Raw genomic sequence first — 21,630 nt, forward strand, 5'->3', positions numbered from 1 at the left:
GATATTTAAAGATGGGTTTCATTGCCTCCCGAGTGGAGCAATCTCTAGCTGTGCCACTGGAGATTCTGGGTTCAAGTACAGGCTGCTCACAATTGGCCCAGTGTCTTCTGGGTTAGGGGAGAGTTTGGCCCGGCAGGGTTATCCTTGTCTCATTGCGCATTAGCGACTCCTGTGGTGGGCTGGGCACAGTGCACGCTGACACGTTGCCAGATGTACGGAGTTTCCTCCGACACATTGGCGCAGGTGTCTTCCGGGTTGGATGAGCATTGTGTCAAGAAGCAGTGCGGCTTGGTTGGGTTGTGTTTGGGAGGACGCATGACTTTCAACCTTAGTCTCTCCCGAGCCGGCTTGGTTGGGTTGTGTACGGGAGTTAGGAGCAGCCTCCAGCTGTTTGCTTAGAAATTCCAATAGGAGGCCTGCGTCTTGTGAAGCGTACGGAGTTGTGCAATGAGGCAAGACAGTAGCTACTAAACAATTGCCAAGTGGTAAAATATATAGTGAAAACAATAGTGGTCCTAAAACGGAAACTTGAGGAACACCAACATTTACAGTTGATTTGTCAGAGGACAAGCCATTCACAGAGACAAACTGATATCTTTCCGACAGATAAGATCTAAACCAGGCCAGAACTTGTCTGTGTAGACCAATGTGGGTTTCCAATCTCTCCAAAAGAATGTGGTGATCGATGGTATCAAAAGCAGCACTAAGGTCTAGGAGCACGAGAACAGATGCAGAACCTCGGTGTGATGCCATTAAAAGGTCATTTACCACCTTCACAAGTGCAGTCTCAGTGCTATGATGGGGTCTAAATCCAGACTGAAGCATTTCATATACATTGTTTGTCTTTAGGAAGGCAGTGAGTTGCTGCCCAACAGCCTTTTCTAACATTTTTGAGAGGTATGGAAGATTCGATATAGGCTGATAGTTGATCTTTTCTGGGTCAAGGTTTGGCTTTTTCAAGAGAGGCTTTATTACTGCCAATTTTAGTGAGTTTGGTACACTTCCGGTGGATAGAGAGCCGTTTATTATGTTCAACATTAGGAGGGCTAAGCACAGGAAGCAGCTCTTTCAGTAGTTTAGTTGGAATAGGGTCCAGTATACAGCTTGAAGGTTGAGAGGCCGTGATTATTTTCATCATTGTGTCAAGAGATATAGTACTAAAACACTTGAGTGTCTCTCTTGATCCTAGGTCCTGGCAGAGTTGTGCAGACTCAGGACAACTGAGCGTTGAAGGAATACGCAGATTTAAAGAGGAGTCCGTAATTTGCTTTCTAATAATCATGATCTTTTCCTCAACGAAGATCATGAATTTATTACTGCTGAACTGAAAGCCATCCTCACTTGGGAAATGCTGCTTTTTAGTTAGCTTTGCGACAGTATCAAAAATACATTTTGGATTGTTCTTATTTTCCTCAATTAAGTTGGAAAAATAGGATGATCGAGCAGCAGTAAGGGCTCTTTGGTACTGCACGGTACTGTCTTTCCAAGCTAGTCGGAAGACTTCCAGTTTGGTGTGGCGCCATTTCCGTTCCAATTTTCTGGAATTTTCAGAGCTCGGGTATTTTCTGTGTACCAGCTAGTTTCTTATGAGAAATGTTTTTCGTTTTTAGGGGTGCAACTGCATCTAGGGTATTGCACAAGGTTAAATTGAGTTCCTCAGTTAGGTGGTTAACTGACTTTTGTCCTCTGGCGTCATTGGGTAGACAGAGGGAATCTGGAAGGACATCAAGGAATCTTTGTGTTGTCTGTGAATTTATAGCACGACTTTTGATGTTCCTTGGTTGGGGTCTGAGCAGATTATTTGTTGCAATTGCAAACGTAATAAAATGGTGGTCCGATAGTCCAGGATTATGAGGAAAAACATTAAGATCCACAACATTTATTCCATGGGACAAAACTAGGTCCAGAGTATGACTGTGACAGTGAGTAGGTCCAGAGACATGTTGGACAAAACCCACTGAGTCGATGATGGCTCCGAAAGCCTTTTGGAGTGTGTCTGTGGACTTTTCCATGTGAATATTAAAGTCACCAAAAATTAGAATATTATCTGACTACAAGGTCCGATAGGAATTCAGGGAACTCAATGAGGAACGCTGTATATGGCCCAGGAGGCCTGTAAACAGTAGCTATAAAAAGTGATTGAGTAGGCTGCATAGATTTCATGACTAGAAGCTCAAAAGAAGAAAACGTTATTTGTTTTATTTTAAATTGAAATATGCTATCGTAAATGTTAGCAGCACCTCCGCCTTTGCGAGATGCATGGGGGATATGGTCACTAGTGTAGCCAGGAGGTGAGGCCTCATTTAACACAGTAAATTCATCAGGCTTAAGCCATGTTTCAGTCAGGCCAATCACATCAAGATTATGATCAGTGATTAGTTCATTGACTATAATTGCCTTTGACGTAAGGTATCTAACATTAAGTAGCCCTATTTTGAGATCTCTTTCAATAATGACAGGAACGGGGGAGGTCTTTATCCTAGTGAGATTGCTAAGGCGATCACTGCCATGTTTAGTTTTTCCCAACCCAGGTCGAGGCACAGACACGGTACCAATGGGGATAGCTGAGCTGACTACACTGGCTGTGCTACTGGCAGACTCCACTAATCTGGCAGGCTGGCTAACAGCCTGCTGTCTGGCCTGCACCCTATTTCATTGTGGAGCTAGAGGAGTTAGAGCCCTGTCTATGTTGGTAGATAAGATGAGAGCACCCCTCCAGCTAGGATGGAGTCCGTCACTCCTCAGCAGGCCAGGCTTGGTCCTGTTTGAGGGTGAGTCCCAGAAGGAGGGCCAATTATCTACAAATTCTATCTTTTGGGAGGGGCAGAAAACAGTTTTCAACCAGCGATTGAGTTGTGAGACCAGAGACAATTACTCGATGCCGACATCTTCCTAGCTGATTTACACGTTGAAGCTATGTTGCACTTGGTAAGAAGCATCAGAGCTGCATATTCTTCTGATGCGACTGAAGTGACTTGGAAACTTTTAATAAGTGGACGTGGATGAAAGCTGTCACCTCTAAGGAGGGTATTCCTGTCCGTAGGTTTCCGATAGAGAGGGAGGTTTTATCCTCCATAACCATCACATCAAGACAACTGTTTTGTGATAGGTCATAGTTAATGGTGAAACGGAGGTGTTCATTGTTAGTATTTAGATAGGCATGGAATTCCAAAAGTTCTCCCTGGGTCCCTGTATAGATCACGGAAATGGCATCCAAATATCTCAGATTTAGGAGAATATTGGAGAGAAAATGGTTAAGGTCTAGATTCAGCACCGCCTGTTTTTCAAAAATTCCTAGATATAGGTTAGCATAATTAGGAGCCATAGTGCTCCCCATCGCTGTCCCTTTCATCTGGAAGAAGAAGTCTCCTCTGAAGAGAAACTAGTTGGAGGTTAGTACCAGTTCAGCCAAGTCCACAATACAGTTGGTGCTGGGAAGAGCATTGGGGGACTTTCAATGAGGTAGAACATGAGGGCCTCTAGGCCGCCCTGATGGGCGATGTTAGTATATAGACTGGTAACATCAAAAGTACACAGAATAGAATTTTCAGCTATACGGTCAACAGATTTCAAAAGATAAACCGAATCAAGTCTCTAGTATACGTAGGGAGGGAGATGGCCCCAGGGTTTCACAAGATGGTCTACAGAAGGTAGAGATATTGTCTGTCAGAGATCCGTTACTACTCACAATGGGCTTGCCGGTTATAGGTGGTGTCATGCTGTAGTGAATTTTGGAGAGAGAGAGCGTATATGACAGGTGTGGTTGGGCAGTCAACTTTCATATTCTGTCTTTGTCGTTTCCACTTCATTCAAAAATAATGCAGACAATTTACCATGGATCAGAGACTTGAATTGATTAGTAGGGTCCTTAGAGAGTCTTTAGTCAAATTCATCATCACGGAGTTGTCTCAGAATGACCTTTTCATCCCCACCACACCTCCTGCGTCGGCAGGTGTGATAATGATGCTGAAGTCATGAGTTCCACAAGAGATTCTTTCTCTGCTTTGGACAGATTGTAGAATACCTTGTTCTTTTTGGTAAAAATCTGCTTTTCCTCTTAAAGTGGGTCTTTTCCCTTGCCATGTCCTCAGGGCGAGAGTCACATTTTGTCATTCAGCTTATCAATGGGGAAAACGTTAGCACTATATCTTGTCTGGTTACTTTTATAGTGCAATGGATCAACATTGGCAGGTGCATAGGGAGAAACCCCATTACAAAAAAAAAACTAGGTCAATCTCAAAAACGGTGGGAAAACTTAAACGTCTACAACTGTAAGTCATTGGCCTGTGATGTCCAGACAAATGATAGTCCCTTACCTAGGGCAGATGCACATGTGGCAGTGGACAAGTTAATTACCGATTCTTGCTCCGCGGAAGTTGCGGGGGCTTCGGGAGTTGCCGTCTCCCTACGTAGTCCTCTCCTGCAGTTCCTTCGGGGATGCAGGGTGGGACGGTGGACTTGACAAGACGCTCCGGCTTGGTCACTGGAGTCAGACGTGAGGGAGTTGGTTGATCGCCACACTAGCGGCCTTTTAGGATTACGGCTGGGCTGGTGTTCACCCTTCCAGCATGCTCGTGGGGCAAGTGCCAATTGGCTGTCTCCGGTCATCCCTTCTGGACCTTTTGCTCCTCGTAGTCCGCAATATCACGCAGCATTCTGACACACAGATCCCTAAAGAATTTAAGCTATGAAGAGTGTATATTGTAGTGTCTAGTTATACTAGGACAGATTAGGGTGTCTGTATAAACACAGAGCAAGGGCGTGAACTGGGTGGGCTGAACATGGTCATCTCCCTCGCTTCTTATATTTTCCAGTTGACTACATTTAGTTTTACACAAACTCTACAGTGCAAGACCTGTTTCCACAGCTTACTCTATATTGAAATATCCTCCATCAAAATACTCCTCTCTCTCAAACGCTCAGAAAATATATCTACCTATTAAGGGGAAGTGAGGAGTGTATCGCAGCGAACCAGTAATCAGAGGTTGTTCCTGCCTGCTCTCAAGAGGCTCCTCGAGACCAGTTATCTGTGGGGAAAATCACTGACGCCACGGAAGCATGTCCCATCTCGCTCTGAAACCCTTCCCAGCCTAGACAACCCCTGAATGACTGAGACAGAAAGTCTTTGCAATAGATGAGAACCTGAAAAATCCCTGTAGTTTCACAGTTGTGCTGGTACATTGACCTTCATGGGGGGGGGGGGAGGGGGGCTGTTAACTGGTCCACAGAAACATCTGTCCTCAAATAGTCAGACAAAGTCAACAGGACATTTCACAAATTTCAACCTGTGAATGAAGACCAGAATCACAGACAATGACTCGTTGTAACGTCATTTTCCACCATGTGAGAGGAGTGAGTCAGTCTACCTACTTTCATGAGCACCAGGGCAATGGAATGTGGTAAGGATTACGCAACAGAGGCAAAGTTACACATTAAAAGAACAATAACTATAGAAACTAGCTAACACCATAAGTTTATTGTATGTCATACGTTTATTTAAGAAACAAACAAACTTAAAAAAACAAACTTTAAATGGCTTAAAACAATGGCACAAAAGTAAAAATGCAGTGTTAATATGTCTGGCCTACAGCCCATATGATCTCACTGAGGCAAATACAAGGTATAAAGTCATAGAACACAGAAGACATGTAGATTATAGACTTAAAGCCAGTTTGGCCCCACCACTGCCCCTCTAAAATATGGGTAACTTATCACCATAGTACTCAATACTTTACACCTAACTGCATGACATTTAACTTTTGCACAATGTAAAAGTCTCTAACAGGGGATTTCATCCGACATGTTGTTTCCCATGTGCTAGGCAATAACATGTCCGATATGCATCGTTGTTTGACCTCTTGATCGTCACATTAAGACATTATCTAACTACATATTTACATCTTTCACATTTGCCCTCTAACGTCATTCATATGAAAATCACAAAAGGAGTAACAAGTCCAGGCTATATATGCATATATTCAGCCATTTTCACTAGTAGTCTGTAAGGTGACTCAGCGTTGGCCAAAGTCCTTAACTTAAAACTTACTAAAACTCCTCCGGACACACTGTTAGACAGATGAGTAATATAGTTCCTCTTTTGGGTGGTTCGCTTACTGTGCCGAGACCCATTTTCTCCTCTTCTGGACTCCATGTTCTGTGAGAAGTCAGGTTGTGTGTCAGTCCCACACAATAACACACCATCATGATCCCTTTCTTGTAAATTATTCTATTTCACAACTGTTATAGGAGAGACCCTTTTTAGGTCTCTCCATTTTTACAAGGCGCGTACAGTCAGTTCCAGTGCATCACAGTCCACATTCATACAAGAGAGGAATCGTCTTTTCAACGACCCTCTGCCAGCGTCTGTCCCACGTCATCCATTACTAGCAGGTACTGCTCTGTGTGTTCCCAGACTCAGACACGTAGGCCTTGCTCTTCCTGGAGTACTTCATGGAGCTGAAGGAGACCCTCATCCTCTCCACCGTCCTGCTGCTCCTACACAGCAGTGTGTTCTTCACATGGTCCCTGAAGTCCTCCGACACAAAGTAGTAGATAAAGGGATCCAGACAGCTGTTGAGGCTGGCCAGACACAGAGTGGTGATGTAGAAGCCGTAGCCGTTGGTGACCACCCCGTCTTTGAGGAGGGAGTAGTGGACGACCAGCATGATGTTACTGGGGAGGAAACACACCAGGAAGGTGACCAGCACGGTCACGATCAGCAGCACGGCTTTCCGGCGGTTCTTCCCGGCGCTCCCGTCCGTCATGGCGTTCCCGAGAGCACTCAGGAGGAGGATGTAGGCCAGGATGATGACCAGCGAGGGGACCAGGAACACGATGCCGGCCATGAGGACGAAGTAGAAGTAGGGGAGCGCCACGTCAGGGAAGGGGTCCTCCAGATCATGGATGATGTTGACGTCATGGCAGGTGGTGATGTTCGGGTCCTTGAGCTTGGCCGTGTGGTTGTACAGGTACAGAGGGGTGGTGGTAAGCCAGATGAAGGCCCAGATAGAGACTGAGACAACGACCGCCACTTTGTTGTTCTTCCTCTGCTGAGATAGAGGATGGGCCACACCCCAGTAGCGTTGCACACTCAGACAGGTGATGAAGAGGATGGAGCAGTACATGTTCCCGTAGAAGAAGCCCACCAGGACTTTACACAACCCCTCTCCATAGATCCAGTCGTTGCCGTTGAGGTGGTAGGCGATCTTCAGGGGAGTCCAGATGACAAAGAGCAGGTCGGACAGAGCCAGGTTGGCCATGTAGATGGCGGATGGGTGCTTCTTCTTGGTCCTGAACAGGAAGACCCAGATGGCCATGGCGTTGGTGGGGAGCCCCACAGCAAACACCACGATGTAGACGATGGGGAGGAACACCGTGGTCAGACTGCTCCGCAGCGTGTCCGCGGTCGCCTTGGACACTGTAACACGGTCGGCATCCTGAGGGTCAACCACCCCGATGAACCCTCGTCCTTTACCTTTTGATGAAGCACAGGAGAGAAACATCACTGACAAAGACCAATAATGTTGAACGGTTTTGCTGAACGGGTGAGCCCCAACATACAACACGTTGCTGTAAGAAAAAACAACATGGCTAAACAACATACACAAATCATTAATTTAAGCAATGATTTGAATGACAGATTCTATATTGTCCGAAAAAACAACAAGTACTTAAAAAAGGTCAAACATGATAAGGTAATAAGTCAATTTTCGCAGTCTTCCTAAGATCTCAAATATATAGGGTCGTTCCATCTCTAGGCGAACCATACTAAATGGGTAAAAACAAACAATACAGATTCCTGGCACACGAGAAAACATTTGAATAAATAACTGATGATACTCTGAAAAAGGAGGTTAACCACAGGTTGGAACAGACGAGTACGCTAAGCTAAACAAGGTTTTTACAGGTCTACTGAAAAAGACATGATATAGATACTTTACAAAAGGTCAATCTTACCTTGAGACGGATTTGTTGCACACGCGCAACCGAGCAACAATAAACAGGAAAGTATTCGAGAGGAGGCCATTCTCCGTGAACTTTGTACAGAATGAATGGTCTGTGTATCTAGTCCTACCGCGATGGAACTGGTTGTTAACTTCACTCCGATGTCCAATATACCTTTCTTTCTCTCTCTCTCTGCCCTAAACAGGACACACCCTAATAACCACCAGAGACTGGCGGAATCAAACACCGTGCGTCCTCTCTCTGCACGCACGTTACGTGGTTTCGAGTATCTGAGTTTCCACCTGCCTCGAGCGTAGTGATTTTATTATGAATCAGTAAACCAATAGGAAAGATTACAACGTATGAAACACCATATTTGTATGCTGCTTACAAATCTATAGTCCTTCACTAAGCATTACAAGTAGTTTCCTTTGGCGTTGACGACATCTCGAGTCTAAACAGGGAAGGTCATCACGTAGCTGAGTCGAGCGATGCATATCTTAGGATCGCAGACTAATCGCAGTTTATTTAATGTAAATCTAATAGGGATGTATAGAGGAGACCGCGGATGGTTGTTAACACTTGCAATTACTCCAACTGGGAGCGAGGTAGAATCATATGATTCACTGTTCACATGCTCAGTTTAGTAAGGAAGCCTCATGTGAAAAAGTAAGTCTCTGTGATAAACTGCATATTATATTGACAGATATCTGATTGAGGTAATTGTGTTTTCGTGATGGCATATAAACTGCTTTGTAGTTCTGTTAACCAAACTTATATCAGGTTTATAACCAGTCTGCGTAGAGATATTTGGTTCAAATGAGCAATGCTAAAGTTAACATCTAGCTAAAAAATAAATAATTTAAGCTATCTAATGGCTGCAAGGGTCAGGGTTAGTTGTAACAACTTGTGAGAAAACGGAATGTTTTTGGTACGTTTTATTTTACTTTCAGCATTCCTGGATAATGGAAAAGAAAGACAGACCTCTCCACACTTTGGTCAAAGCGTCAAAAGCAGAGCGGGGGGAAGGAAGCCAATCAGGTCAGTTGCAAAATTGTAGAGCATATGTTACGTGACGCTGTACAGATTCTGCAAAGATTACTCTTTTGATTTCAACCCAGTTGATCTACACCCCTTCTCAAAAGCAGGGCCCAAGAAAATTGCAACAAGGGGTAGGAAAAGGAGAAAAACTGTGATTTTTGACGGATACACCCGTCAAGCAGGCACTGGAAGAAGAGCATAAAAGGTCAAGTGCTCAGAAGGCGCTTGCCTAAAAAAACTGCTGGAATGAAGCAAGCCAAGACAAACCACACTGAAACACAAAAACTGTCCTGCCTAAGAAACAAGTCAAAACAAAGCAGATTGAACCAGAAGATTCAGATTCTTTCAATGTAGAACACGTCTGCATTGTGTGCACTGAGTCCAAGGTCTGGGTGTTGCTGGGAAATCAAATTACAAGCCCACCTAGCCTGTACCCCAGGACAGCCATACATACCACTGTCACAACTGTGACTCTTGATTTAGTTAACATGTCCAACATTGTCACACACAGCCACGCACGCAAACACACACGTTCAGGTGTTTAGTTTCGTCTTTGTTTGGTTGAGAACCATTTAGGAGAGTGAAATAATACATGTATTATTTCTGCCAAACAAAAGGTAAACTTGGCAACGTTGCTCTCCTGGCCTCAAAAGCATTCAATAATTAGTTGCATGTCATATGCACTTTTTAATTCTGTTACAATTCACCCCATGGTCTGGTTTAGTTGTAACACTTCACTCCTTGTATTTGACACCATGCATTTGCAGTTTGATTGACATATGACCACACCAATTTGTAAAGGACAGATGTAGGTTGTTTGTATCGAGTTCTGAATACACCACCATAAACGATCGCTGAGAAACGGTGAAGGGTAACAACCATCCCTGGTTACCCATTTCTATAGAAATCAGAACTATGCCAATCTGGTATTGGTTCTCTTGGGCATTGTTGCATAAACTAAGTATTCACCATTTCATGTATGCCTGGACTATGTCACTTGTAAACCCATTCTACCATTTCTTTATTCTGATTAAATAGGATTTGAGTCAACCAAGTTGAAGAGTACCATTTCTGCAACATATCTCAGGGTGTAGGACAAGTCACTGACAAAACTATACCGTGCATCATAGCCGTAGGGTATGAGGGTTCTGCAGCAAAATCATGAAAGAAATGCACTGGACCTTTCAGTCCTTTATTAAACAGACCAATAGAGCTGTCTGCAGCGCAGGCACCCCTAAACTACTCCCTTCCAAGAAAATTTAAATCGCAGCTCCCCCCCATCCCACTTCTCGCAGCTATGCTGTGCATTCAAGATAATGATCAGAACTTCTCCTTTCTATTTGTTCATACAAGCAATCTCACCACAGAAGGAACCAATGCTAAATGCCACTCGGCTGACTGAAAACCAAGGCCATAGAATTTAATGTTTTAATAAAAAATAAAGACATGATCGTAACATACAGAAAAAGAAAATGTATACACCATATATTTTTTTTAAAGAACAATAAATAAAACAATTTATACATGTCACCTGAGTCAATCAGATGTGCATTTACAAGTACGCATAGGTGCTACAAAGATCGTCGATTCATGATTTAGGTCAAGTATGGCTCATTTAATAAAGAACAGTGCACATTACCAGAAGTGAAGGGTCAGTGCTACAGGGCACCGAGAACTAAGTTTACAGTTTTAGAGAGCTGCTGTGCTGGAACAAACTTAATGGACATCAGACTATTTAAATGTGCGGAATGGATCAGAAACACAGAATAAAAACAATGCCACTTCACACTTAGCAATTTTGTCCGTCTACATAAAACCAACAAAATCTGCACAAAACCAAAAAAAAAAAATGTATGAGGAGAGAGAAGGCAATGTAATAAGCACAAAATATATGTAGTAGTCTAAGGCTTCGTCTCCATTGATACTGATGACAACAGATGTCAGGTGAAAGAAACATGGTAAATCGACACCAACCCGGTATTCCCTTTCACCCATCCGGTTCTTTGAAAAACATCAGTACAGCCAACTATCTCCACATGACAACCCCCCCCTAACAGGAGCTGCTCTGTGTTTTCCCAGAGTCGGAAGTGTAGGTGCTACTCTTTTTGGAGTATTTCAGAGCGTTGAACGAGACCCTCATTCTCTCCACCGTCCTCTCACTGCGGCATCTCAGTGTGTTTTTCACATGCTGCCTGAACTCCTCTGAGATGAAATAGTAAATGAAGGGATCCACGCAGCTGTTGAGGGCGGCCAGACACAGGGTGGTGATGTAGAAGCCGTAGCCGTTGTTCACGCCTCCGGCCAGCAGGAGGGAGTAGTGCACCAGCAGCATGATGTTACTGGGGGTGAAACAGACCAGGAACATGACCAACACGGTGATGATGAGCACCACCGCCTTGCGCCGATTCTTAGCGATGCTGGCATCTGTCATGGAGTTCCTCAGGGACTTGAGCATCAGAATGTAGGCCACCACGCACACCACGGTGGGAACTACAAATCCCAGGATTCCCATGGTCAGGAAGTAGCCTGCGGCCATGCTATTCTGGCTGGGTCGGGTGACGTCGTGGCATGTGATGATGTTGAGGTTGGTCACTATGACCGTCTGGTCATAGAGGTAGAGAGGGGTGGTCATCAGCCAGACCCCCACCCAGACTGCGACAGAGACGCCGATGGCTACCTCGTTATTTCTCCTATTCTGGGAGAGTGGTTTGACGATGGCCCAGTAGCGCTGGACACTCAGACAGGTGATGAAGAGGATGGAGCAGTACATGTTCCCGTAGAAGAAGCCCACCAGGACTTTACACAACCCCTCACCATAGATCCAGTCGTTACCGTTGAAGTGGTAGGCGATCTTCAGGGGGGTCCAGATGACAAAGAGCAGGTCGGACAGAGCCAGGTTGGCCATGTAGATGGCGGCAGGGTGCTTCTTCTTGGTCCTGAACAGGAAGACCCAGATGGCCATGGCGTTGGTGGGGAGCCCCACAGCAAACACCACGATGTAGACGATGGGGAGGAACACCGTGGTCAGACGACTGTCCAGGACCATGTGTGCCGTCTGGGAGACCCGCACTCCCTCCGGTGACTCGGTCCCCGTGAAGCCTCGGTTTATAACATCAGCATCGATCTGTTCTGAGAAAGAGAAGAGGAACAAGGCGAGTAGGAACAGGGCTATTAAGGAATTCTGACAATGGGGTTAAAAAGTATGCCATTTGAATACAATAGACATGTGATTTAATTCTGTCAGGTTCATGCTTCAACTATTACTTGAAATTATATAGAGCCAACATAAAAACAAATTATATGAAGTCAACTAATAAGACTCCAGGTGGTCATTTTCTCTTAAATCTTGACCGTCAAAAGTCCGTCATTAGTATGTGGGATGACATTTTGGGCGCGTTCCTCTGCCCAAGCGTTGCTCATCCTTGCCAGATCTTACAACGCCTGGATAAGTATTTTACATATCAGCTAACCACATACAGATTGCTATAATGTCAGTCGATGACGAGGCACGCAACCATTGGTTGACGCATGCAACGTCTGAGCAGGGGAATGCCGCCCCGTTCAAATTAACTGGGAAACTCGGAAATTTGGGCATCTTTCTCGAGCTCCGACTTGAAGATCACTGACGTCATGTTTGACCACGTTTTTACCCCCAAGTTCCCAGTTGTCTTGAAAGTGACCACGTGACCATACTAATTGATGAGGGACTTATACTATTATACATATTATTTTCCACTGGACAAAGGCCAGTCATGTCATGGGGCAAAAGCGGGGAGGAAGGAGCGCCCTACTCAAATTGAACAGTAGGATTCCAAGGCGCTTGTCAGAGCAAAAAAAATCCATCTTACTCCATCTTCTCCCACTACTGGCCTCCCCATTCATCACCATATTTGGTAGTGAGTGGAAACGCCCATCAGATGTCACAGTTATACATCCAGTGAAATATATCTCATTGTTCTGTGATACGACATCTCTTCTCCATTCAATAAAATGTTTGACTTTTCTAATTAGTTTTCATTGGGAAGGCAGAGAAAACGTTCACTTTGGCATAGGGGAAACAGAATCTTACAAATTAGGTTACTACGTCCTTCCTTAATTAGGCCCTAAGTCACTTTTGTTTGGAGCCTACTTCGCCGCTAGACAGAGCGTCTTATTCGACTAGTATTTTTGAAAGGGTAAGGATAATTCAGCAATAGTTGTTCTGAAATGTTTATTGCTTTTCAACATTTTAACATAAACTCACCCTATTCCATACAAATGTGCGCAACCGCAACATTCAAACGAGGCTACAAAGAAAACTAATGGGACTGTAGCGACTGTGACGCCAAAATCGGGGGTGTGAACTAGGTTTCTATTCAAACGTTGATCGACATGGTAATGGCTCTATAGTATTGGAGAAAAGTTGAAAAAAACGGACCCTCCTTTACATCTTGACGTGTCATGTCGTAATGTGCAGCACGCATAAAGCAACTATTTCTGTATTACAATCTCTCTCCACCAGCTGTAGCACTTCTATCATCCTTTAAAAACAAGAAATGGATAGTGACGGGGTAAGGGGGGATAACCTAGTCATTGTTTGCGTCATCATTGCATGCGATCATCATTCTCAAAGCCGCTGTTTACTTCTAAGATCACTTTAGCACAGCCCTAAAAACCTGATTCAAATTCAACACAAACCTTCAAGTAGGTATGTAATGACACATTATATAAACTCTTTATAGTGTTTTATTTACATTTTAGAGGCAATAAGGTGTTAAGTTGGACAGATCGAGTGAAAAAAGCAACTGTCCCACACAACATCTCTCCTTCTCACTATCACGCATTAGTTTTGCTTCCCCATCCGCCATTTTTTTTTAAAGATCCGATGGGCTCATTGCCTGATTGAATTATGCAGAAAAGGGCAGCGTTCAGGTCATATAATTGATTCTGTTGGAAAGAGGAGAAATTGTGCTTTACAAATGGTATTTACATTACAGTTCATCTGGAAGTATTACGTTTTTGGGGCTTAAAAATAAGGGCAATTGTACGGACCAAGGCGATGTATGAGTTCACGTTACTCCCTTCATGTTTAATATTACACACCTAGATTAATTTCTCATTTCGGTAGCTTGCCCGGGGGGGGGGGGGGAAGGCGGGGGGGTGTTGGCAGGTGAGGAGATTTTCGGCACAACACCGGTTCCAAAACGAATGCAATCACCTGCAATCGATGTCGTTGTTCTTACAAACCTTAAGACAAGGAGTATTTCACAAACGTATTCATTTAGGAATCAGAGAGGGGATCTGACTCAATATTTTTACCATAAACACATTAAAGAATATCACAACGAACAAAAACACACACCAATAACTAGACGAGGGGAAAGGGCTAGCTAGCTCTTACCAGTTTCCTGAGACATACAGTGCTCGGCACAGGCCAATAAAAATATCAGTTTCAAACAATGTGGCTTAAAACTCATGTTAACTTCCACAAAAGGATCCAGCAGCAATCTATCTGCGATGTCTGAAGAGTGTTGAATGCCGACGGCGCGTTTGTTTGTGGATTCCTTCTGTCCGCACTGCGTTAAAGTGAACTAAAGAGGAAGTACCACATCCCGCCCTCACATAACAGGTGGGAAGAAAAAAACCTGTCTCCTCAAGCTGACTGGCTCTAGTAGGATCTCGCCCTCAGACACTGATCTAAAGTCAGTTTTGTGTTTTTTACACAAAGGCTTCAAATTGAGCGGATGGTCGGGGGCTGGAAAATAATTACGACTAATTTGTAGACTGCAAATTAACCAAGCCCAAACAGATTTGACTAAAACATCATTTCAAACCTTGCTGACGTTTGTATAAGACCACGTCTCTCAATTGTGCGTGGAAATACTTGGTAACAGATTTCACAAATTAAAATAACTTGGGGCTGATTTTCTGGTGTTTGTATGAACAAATATGTCCGACAATTAATATTTATTTTTGCTCAGAAAAAATGGGGGCCAAATAAAACCACCTGTGGGCCAAATTTGTCCAGCTGGCCACTAGTTGGTGAACCTTGGTATAAGCTGATCCTAGAGTTGTGCATTTACATCATTACATTTAAGTCATTTGGCAGACGCTCTTATCCAGAGCGACTTACAAATTGGTGAATTCACCTTATGACATCCAGTGGAACAGCCACTTTACAATAGTGCATCTGCGAAGGGGCAACTTCAATACCACCTGCATAGGCCTAAGGAGAATGACATCTCAGCACAGCACGGCAGGAGATTAGTAGGTAGGCTAGTAAACAGAGGGTTCACCTTCTAGTGGTATAAGCTGATCCTAGAGCTGTGCGAAGGGGCAACTTCAATACCACCTGCATAGGCCTAAGGAGAATGACATCTCAGCACAGCACGGCAGGAGATTAGTAGGTAGGCTAGTAAACAGAGGGTTAACCTTCTAGTGGTAAAGAAAAGTGCATCAAGAATATTTCCTCAAGGTTAAAGAATAAGAAATAGATTATCCTCTGCCATTTTCTTCTCCTTCTTTATGTTCCCAGTTGCAACACAACAAAGGTTTATGAGATGAATGAGAGAGAGGGGTGTGTGTTGCATAAGGTTCAGTGTCCTCAGGGCAGGCTCAGTGGAAGTTCCAAAGGTTTGGTCTTTTTCTTTGACTTAGTCACTAGCATCTCTGTTTGGCCAATAAAATGTGTCCTTTAATGCAGAAGGCCAGTTGCTTGAGGACTCTCAGGTGTTTTTCTCCTGCTCTGTTTGTCTTTCTTCGGGTGGAAAGGAGGAATGGAATGGATAGGATTGGTGGTGATGGGGGATGGTATGTGAGGACAAAGGAGAGAACGGGAAGTAGAAATGTTATCTGACCTTTTGTCTTAAGATCATAATAGAAAAAAAGTATTGTTTATTGTAGAACTCATTTGGTCAACTACCTGAAATTATCGACATGTTTGAGTGTGTGTATATGTGTGTGTGTGTGCGTTAAACATTTACATTACATTTAAGTCATTTGGCAGACGCTCTTATCCAGAGCGACTTATTGAGTAAAATGTATTACTCAATATTTCAGCAAATCGCAATGCGTCCATTATTTTAAATCCTTCCTCCTAATAAACATTTTTAAAACTGAAAGGATGCTTTATTATAAATATTTACCATTGCTTTTTTGTAATGTCTTTATGGCACCTAAGACCAACGGGCAATGTTTAATTTATTCAAACCAAATATGTTCCATTAGCAAGCTGAGTACTTGTTTGAACTATATACTGAACAAAAATATGCATCATGCAACAATTTCAAAAATGTTACTGAGTTAAGGTTCATATAAGGAAATCAGTCAATTGAAATAAATAAATTAGGTCCTAATCTATGGATTTCATATGAACGGGCATGGGCACAGCCGTGGGTAGGCCTGGGAGGGCATAGGCCCACCCACTGGGGAGCCAGGCCCAGCCAATCAGAATGAGTTTTTCCCCATAAAAGGGCTTTATTACAGACAGAAATACTCCTCAGTTTCATCAGTTGTCCGGGTGGCTGGTCTCAGAAGATCCCTCAGGTGAAGAAGCCGGATGTGGAGATCCTGGGCTGGGGTGATTAAATGTGCCCTGTGGTTGTGAGATGGCGTTGGAGGCGGCATATGGTAGAGAAATGAACATTAAATTCTCTGGCAATAGCTCTGGTGGACATTCCTGCAGTCAGCACGCCAATTGCACGCTCCCTCAAAACATCTGATATCTGTGACAAAATGGCACATTTTAGAGTGGCCTTTTATAGTCCCCAGCACAAGGTGCACCTGTTTAATGATCATGTTGTTTAATCAGCTTCTTGATATGCCACGCCTGGCAGATGGATGGATTATCTTGGCAAAGGAGAAATGCTCACTCACAGGGATTTGTGCACAACATTTTAAGGAAATAAGCTTTTTGTGCGTATGGAACATTTCTGGGATCTTATTTCAGCTCATGAAACATGGGACCAAAACCACATGTTACGTTTATATTTTTGTGCAGTATAAGTAGCTTCGAAGCACCACCCGCTGGATGTAATGAGAAATAAAAGTGACTTGACGCAAGTATGATTTAGACCAATAGGGGGCCTCACAGCACTACTTACAGTACCTTAGCCCTCCTAGGCTGTGTATTGGAGTTGCCTCAAAGCTTTTCCATTTCTGCAAACACACTACATATTCACACAATTAGAAATGTACTGCAATAACGAGTCTGAGCTAAAGTTACTGTAGCGATATAATATATTGTGAAATGGTATTTCTATGCAACACTGACAACATAGGCTATACATTTCACATTGCCGAGTAAATATTTGTACATAGAAAAAAATTGGTAAATGTTAACAGACACAAATCCTACACTACAGTCATGGACGTGAGCTCACCAAACCTGCGTATAAAAACATTTCCTTGTATTGTCCACAGTGCTCTTTTAAGAAATGGTACAATACATGATTGAACAAAGACCCCTTTGTAATTCCCTTATCACTAACATCAAACTTCCTAGACACTGCTTTGGAGACCATAAACCTACTTCAAGAATAGCAACTTCAACGGAAAATATATTTAAGATACAAATTTAAAGATGTTATACATTATCAAGCATTACATTTTTAATACATGGAAATGTTAATTTTTCTCTCACCCTAATGTACCTTCTTGGTGGTTGGGTTCAGGTCAGAAACAGCTTTGATCCACACGCAGCTTCTTGCACTGGTTGGGCCAGGGTAGGCCGTCCTTGTAAATAAGAATTTGTTCTTAACTGACTTGCCTAGTTAAATAAACGGTTTAAAAAAATGTATCTTCTTCATATAGTTGGGTATAGCTAAACCAGGCCCAGGAGTCACAGGCTACAGATGAATGTCTGACTGAATTCAACGTACGAGCCAAATCCATTCCGTCTCCTCAGAAAAAACCTAGCTTGCTCCGTGGCTATCTTTAAGACCATATATACACTGTCTGAAAAAGGGGAAATACACTGAGTGTACAAAACATTAAGAACACCTGCTCTTTCCATGACATTGACTGACCAGGTGAAAGCAATGATCCCTTATTAATGTCACTTGTTAAATCCACTTCAATCAGTGTAGTTGAAGGGGAGGAGAGGTAAAGCCTTGAGACAATTAAAAGATGGATTGTGTATGTGTGCCTTTCAGAGGAATGGGCAAGACAAGAGATTGAAGTGCCTTTGAACAGGGTATGGTAGTAGGTGCCAGGCGCACCGGTTTGTGTTAGGAACTGCAATGCTGCTGGATTTGTTCATGCTCAACCGTTTCCTGTGCGTATCAAGAATGGTCCGCCACCCAAAGGACATCCAGCCAACTTGACACAACTGTGGGAAGCATTGGAGTCGACACCTATGAATTAAGACTGTTCTAAATGCAAGAGGGGGGGATTGCAACTCAATATTAGGAAGGTGTTCCCGAATGTTTGGTATACTCAGTGTACATACTAAATATATAATCTTCACTTCAGTCAATGAAATATATATTCTTCACTTTAGTAAATGAATCAGAAACAGCTCTCTGTGTTTCCATCCATCAGACCAGGAGTTTCTTGTACTGGCTGCTGAGGCTGGCCTGGAAGGCATCCACCTTACTTATCCTGGTGCTGGTGCTGGAAGAACCAGAGGATGAGGGCAGATTCTTCCCTCCCTCTGCGGCCGCCCGGCACCCCAGAGCCGCCGCAAGCTGCCTCTGGCACCGGGACGAGCCAAAGTAGTAGACCAGGGGATCCAGGCAGCAGCTTATGCTCCCCACACACAGAGACACCAGGTAGGCCACGTGAGTGGCGTCCGGCTCCCCCGCCACCCGCCCACCAATCTGGAGGTAGTGAGCCAGAAGGATGGCGTTGGTGGGCGTGAAACAGATCACAAACACCACCAGCACGATGACCACCATCACCACTGCCCGTTCCTTCTGCCTTGAACGACCTAGATCAAATTCCAATAGAAAATGTTGTTATCCTCTCATGGGGAAGGTTGTTGTGCAGAAGACATGGAAAAGAGAATCAATACAAATAGCCAACTTTTTAGACCAAAAACTTGGTCTGTGAAACCGCTCCTATTAGTAAAACTGCATGATGACAGTGGGTGGTCCCTGGGCTGCATATCATTTGTGAAGTGGATAAGTCTGGTTTCTATTTACCTATGACGCCGCGTGGAGCCCTGTTGAGCACCTGCACCACCCGGGAGTAGCAGGTCACCGTGACGAACAGCGGCAGGAAGTAGAGGGTGCAGGAGAGAATGGGGAAGAAGAAGAGGTAGCGCCCCTCTAACAGCTTCAGGTCCTGGATGTCATGGCAGGTGGTTATGCCCAGTGGGTCGTAGTAGACCGTCTGCTGTGAGAGGACCAGGGGCAGCGAGCCGCCCACAGCCAGGACCCACATGGAGCTGCAGGCCAAGGCTGCGTTACATGGACTCCTCCAGGCCAGGGAGTTGATGGGGTAGGCCACGGCCAGCAGGCGGTCCACGCTGATACAGGTCATGAGGAGGACGGAGGAGTACATGTTGCAGTAGAAGGCGGCGGTGACCAGGCGGCACATCCCCTCGCCGAAGCCCCAGTCATTGCCACTGTAGTGGTAGGCGATCTTGAAGGGCAGCAGCAGGGCGAACAGGAGGTCAGCGGCCGCCAGGTTCAGCATGTAGATCACCGCCGGCTTCATGGGACGGATCTGTCGGGCAAAGGTCACCATGGCGACAGTGTTGAGGGGCACGCTGATGAGGAAGACGACGGTGTAAAGCGTCGGGATGAAGATGGTGGACAGACGGCCTGTGAGGAAGTCGTCGGCCGTAACAGAGATAGCGTAAGACCAGACTCCTGTAACATTCCTGACCGAGCCCAGTTCCACCTGTCCCAGTCTGGACCCGTTAATAAACCCAACTCTCTGTCCCGGTGCGGATCCATGGTTGAGTCTGCCTCCGGGCCCATTTCTGTCTTCGTTTGGGTAGTAGTCCAGCAGGTCCAGATCTATAGGCTCGTCTGTGACCAGGGGCCATTCCGTGACTAATCGCCTGGCAAAGGTCCTAACGATGGCGCTGCCTGAGCAGGAAAACAACAGAGATGTGAGTCAGCCACACATGAGGATAGGTGTGGACCACTGCGCTCTACATTGGAATACAGTCATAGAGCTCAGTGGGGTGGAGAACCTTCTTTACGGGAACTTCTTGAAATGGGATGATATGAGGGGATACAATGTTAATAAAACGGACAACTACTTAAATGTGTTCAAAAATAACACTTTTGGGGTCCTGACTGAGGCAATTCATTTCGAGCTGTTTTGATTCATCACAGCCTATGAATGAGAAGTATATCAGTAAAGTACACAATGTGTGAGAGAATGAACATAATCCCTTCTTTTTGGTTATAATAGTCTACAGGCCTATTCAAAATATACCATGACTTGGTCATTTATATTTAGGACTATGTATGCCTGACTGTCTATAAATGTTTGGAGACGATTTACAACAACAAAAAAGTGCATGAATTTGTTGGCTACATCTAAGCCTATTTTGTGATAATTCAGTGCATAAAAATGAAGTCACCTTCCACGCCGACCTGTTATAGTTTAGAAGAATGAGTGAACATTTGGAAAATAATATGTGTGGCTATATATCAAGAGGGTCTACAAAGTGTCGCCTACACGTTGTTTTGTATGAAATACTTTTAAGTTAAAGTGACACACTTTATGAGGAAACAAACATTTCATCACACATAAGGGGAATTCTACTCACCGTTATAAACCGCGGACGAAACCGCATGCACGGCTGCCAGGATAAGAACAGTTTTGTAGAACATACTCCCAGAACTGCAATGAAGTCTCATAAAGATGAACAGGTTTACTAATAAAGCCTACAGCGCTTCTGCTAGATCTGGAAACGTTTTTTTAATCTGTATGTTTAGTCTGTCTCCTCACTGTTGCTGTACTAAACTGTCGCTTTCAGATAGTCCATAGGCGCCTGTCCCACCATGACGCATATTATAGCTTTTTTTTCAGCAGCACGCGCGTTCATTTCTTCTGATGTCATCAGTTGGGATCAATGATCGGAACGGAAGAATAATGCAGCTGCATTTCAAAGATTTCACGATGGTCGATATTTAATGTTGAATGACATTTTTGACTGAATGGAGATCGATGCTGTTTTCTTGTTAGGATAATTGTTATTAAGTAGACCTAGCTATGGATTTTTGTAAAACAAAAGTTACTTTTTTGACACTGATAGTCCCAGTTATTTCTTCCTAGACCCACAACATAAAGTTTGACCAGAGCAGACAAGAACATTTTTCAACAATTTAATTAATTTCAAACACTGAGGTCATATGTGAAGATGGCTATTTTGTCAGTTTGATGTGTTTTAGTTCAGTATGTATGTGCTTGTTTTTGATAATATAAAGCTGCAGGGGCTGAACTTTGGATTTAGAAGTCGGGACATACAGTACCAGTCAAACGTTTGGACACACCTACTGTGGGGTATTTTTATTTTTTACTATTTTCTACATTGTAGAATAATAATGAAGACATCAAAACTATGAGATAACACATGTGGAATCATCTAGTAACCGAAAAAGTGTTAAACAAATCAAAATATATTTTATATTCTTAAAAGTAGCCACCCTTTGCCTTGATAACATCTTTACATTCTCTCAACCAGCTTCATGAGGTAGTCACCTG

At 43.9% G+C, this 21,630-nt stretch overlaps 3 protein-coding genes and 1 long non-coding RNA gene across 5 annotated transcripts; 1 reads left to right on the forward strand and 3 right to left on the reverse strand.

The window, feature by feature from the left end:
• Nucleotides 1-5,448: 5,448 nt before the first annotated feature.
• Nucleotides 5,449-8,227, reverse strand: LOC135544637 (proteinase-activated receptor 2-like). The gene is made up of 2 exons (XM_064972397.1): nucleotides 7,957-8,227; nucleotides 5,449-7,474 (listed from the first exon to the last, which is right to left on the reverse strand). Exons 1-2 carry the CDS (start codon nucleotides 8,024-8,026, stop codon nucleotides 6,384-6,386), a joined length of 1,161 nt encoding a protein of 386 aa, XP_064828469.1. The 5' UTR covers nucleotides 8,027-8,227; the 3' UTR covers nucleotides 5,449-6,383.
• Nucleotides 8,228-8,313: 86 nt separating this feature from the next.
• On the forward strand, nucleotides 8,314-9,688 carry LOC135544638 (uncharacterized). 2 transcript variants are annotated; one of them, XR_010456353.1, is made up of 3 exons: nucleotides 8,314-8,613; nucleotides 8,898-8,985; nucleotides 9,066-9,688. It is a non-coding gene; the product is annotated as an uncharacterized LOC135544638 (long non-coding RNA). The 2 variants fall into 2 exon arrangements; XR_010456354.1 differs by having other exon boundaries at nucleotides 9,090-9,688.
• Nucleotides 9,689-10,399: 711 nt separating this feature from the next.
• LOC135544640 (proteinase-activated receptor 2-like) lies at nucleotides 10,400-14,774 on the reverse strand. Its single transcript, XM_064972400.1, has 2 exons — nucleotides 14,366-14,774; nucleotides 10,400-12,114 (listed from the first exon to the last, which is right to left on the reverse strand). Exons 1-2 carry the CDS (start codon nucleotides 14,439-14,441, stop codon nucleotides 11,036-11,038), a joined length of 1,155 nt encoding a protein of 384 aa, XP_064828472.1. The 5' UTR covers nucleotides 14,442-14,774; the 3' UTR covers nucleotides 10,400-11,035.
• Nucleotides 14,775-16,935: 2,161 nt separating this feature from the next.
• On the reverse strand, nucleotides 16,936-20,947 carry LOC135544639 (proteinase-activated receptor 1-like). Its single transcript, XM_064972398.1, has 3 exons — nucleotides 20,693-20,947; nucleotides 19,107-20,000; nucleotides 16,936-18,892 (listed from the first exon to the last, which is right to left on the reverse strand). The coding sequence occupies exons 1-3, from the start codon at nucleotides 20,781-20,783 to the stop codon at nucleotides 18,501-18,503; spliced, it is 1,377 nt and encodes a 458-aa protein (XP_064828470.1). The 5' UTR covers nucleotides 20,784-20,947; the 3' UTR covers nucleotides 16,936-18,500.
• Between the last annotated feature and the right edge of the window lie 683 nt (nucleotides 20,948-21,630).

The sequence above is a fragment of the Oncorhynchus masou genome, chromosome 8, assembly GCF_036934945.1.
Source record: "Oncorhynchus masou masou isolate Uvic2021 chromosome 8, UVic_Omas_1.1, whole genome shotgun sequence".
Lineage (NCBI taxonomy): Eukaryota > Metazoa > Chordata > Actinopteri > Salmoniformes > Salmonidae > Oncorhynchus > Oncorhynchus masou.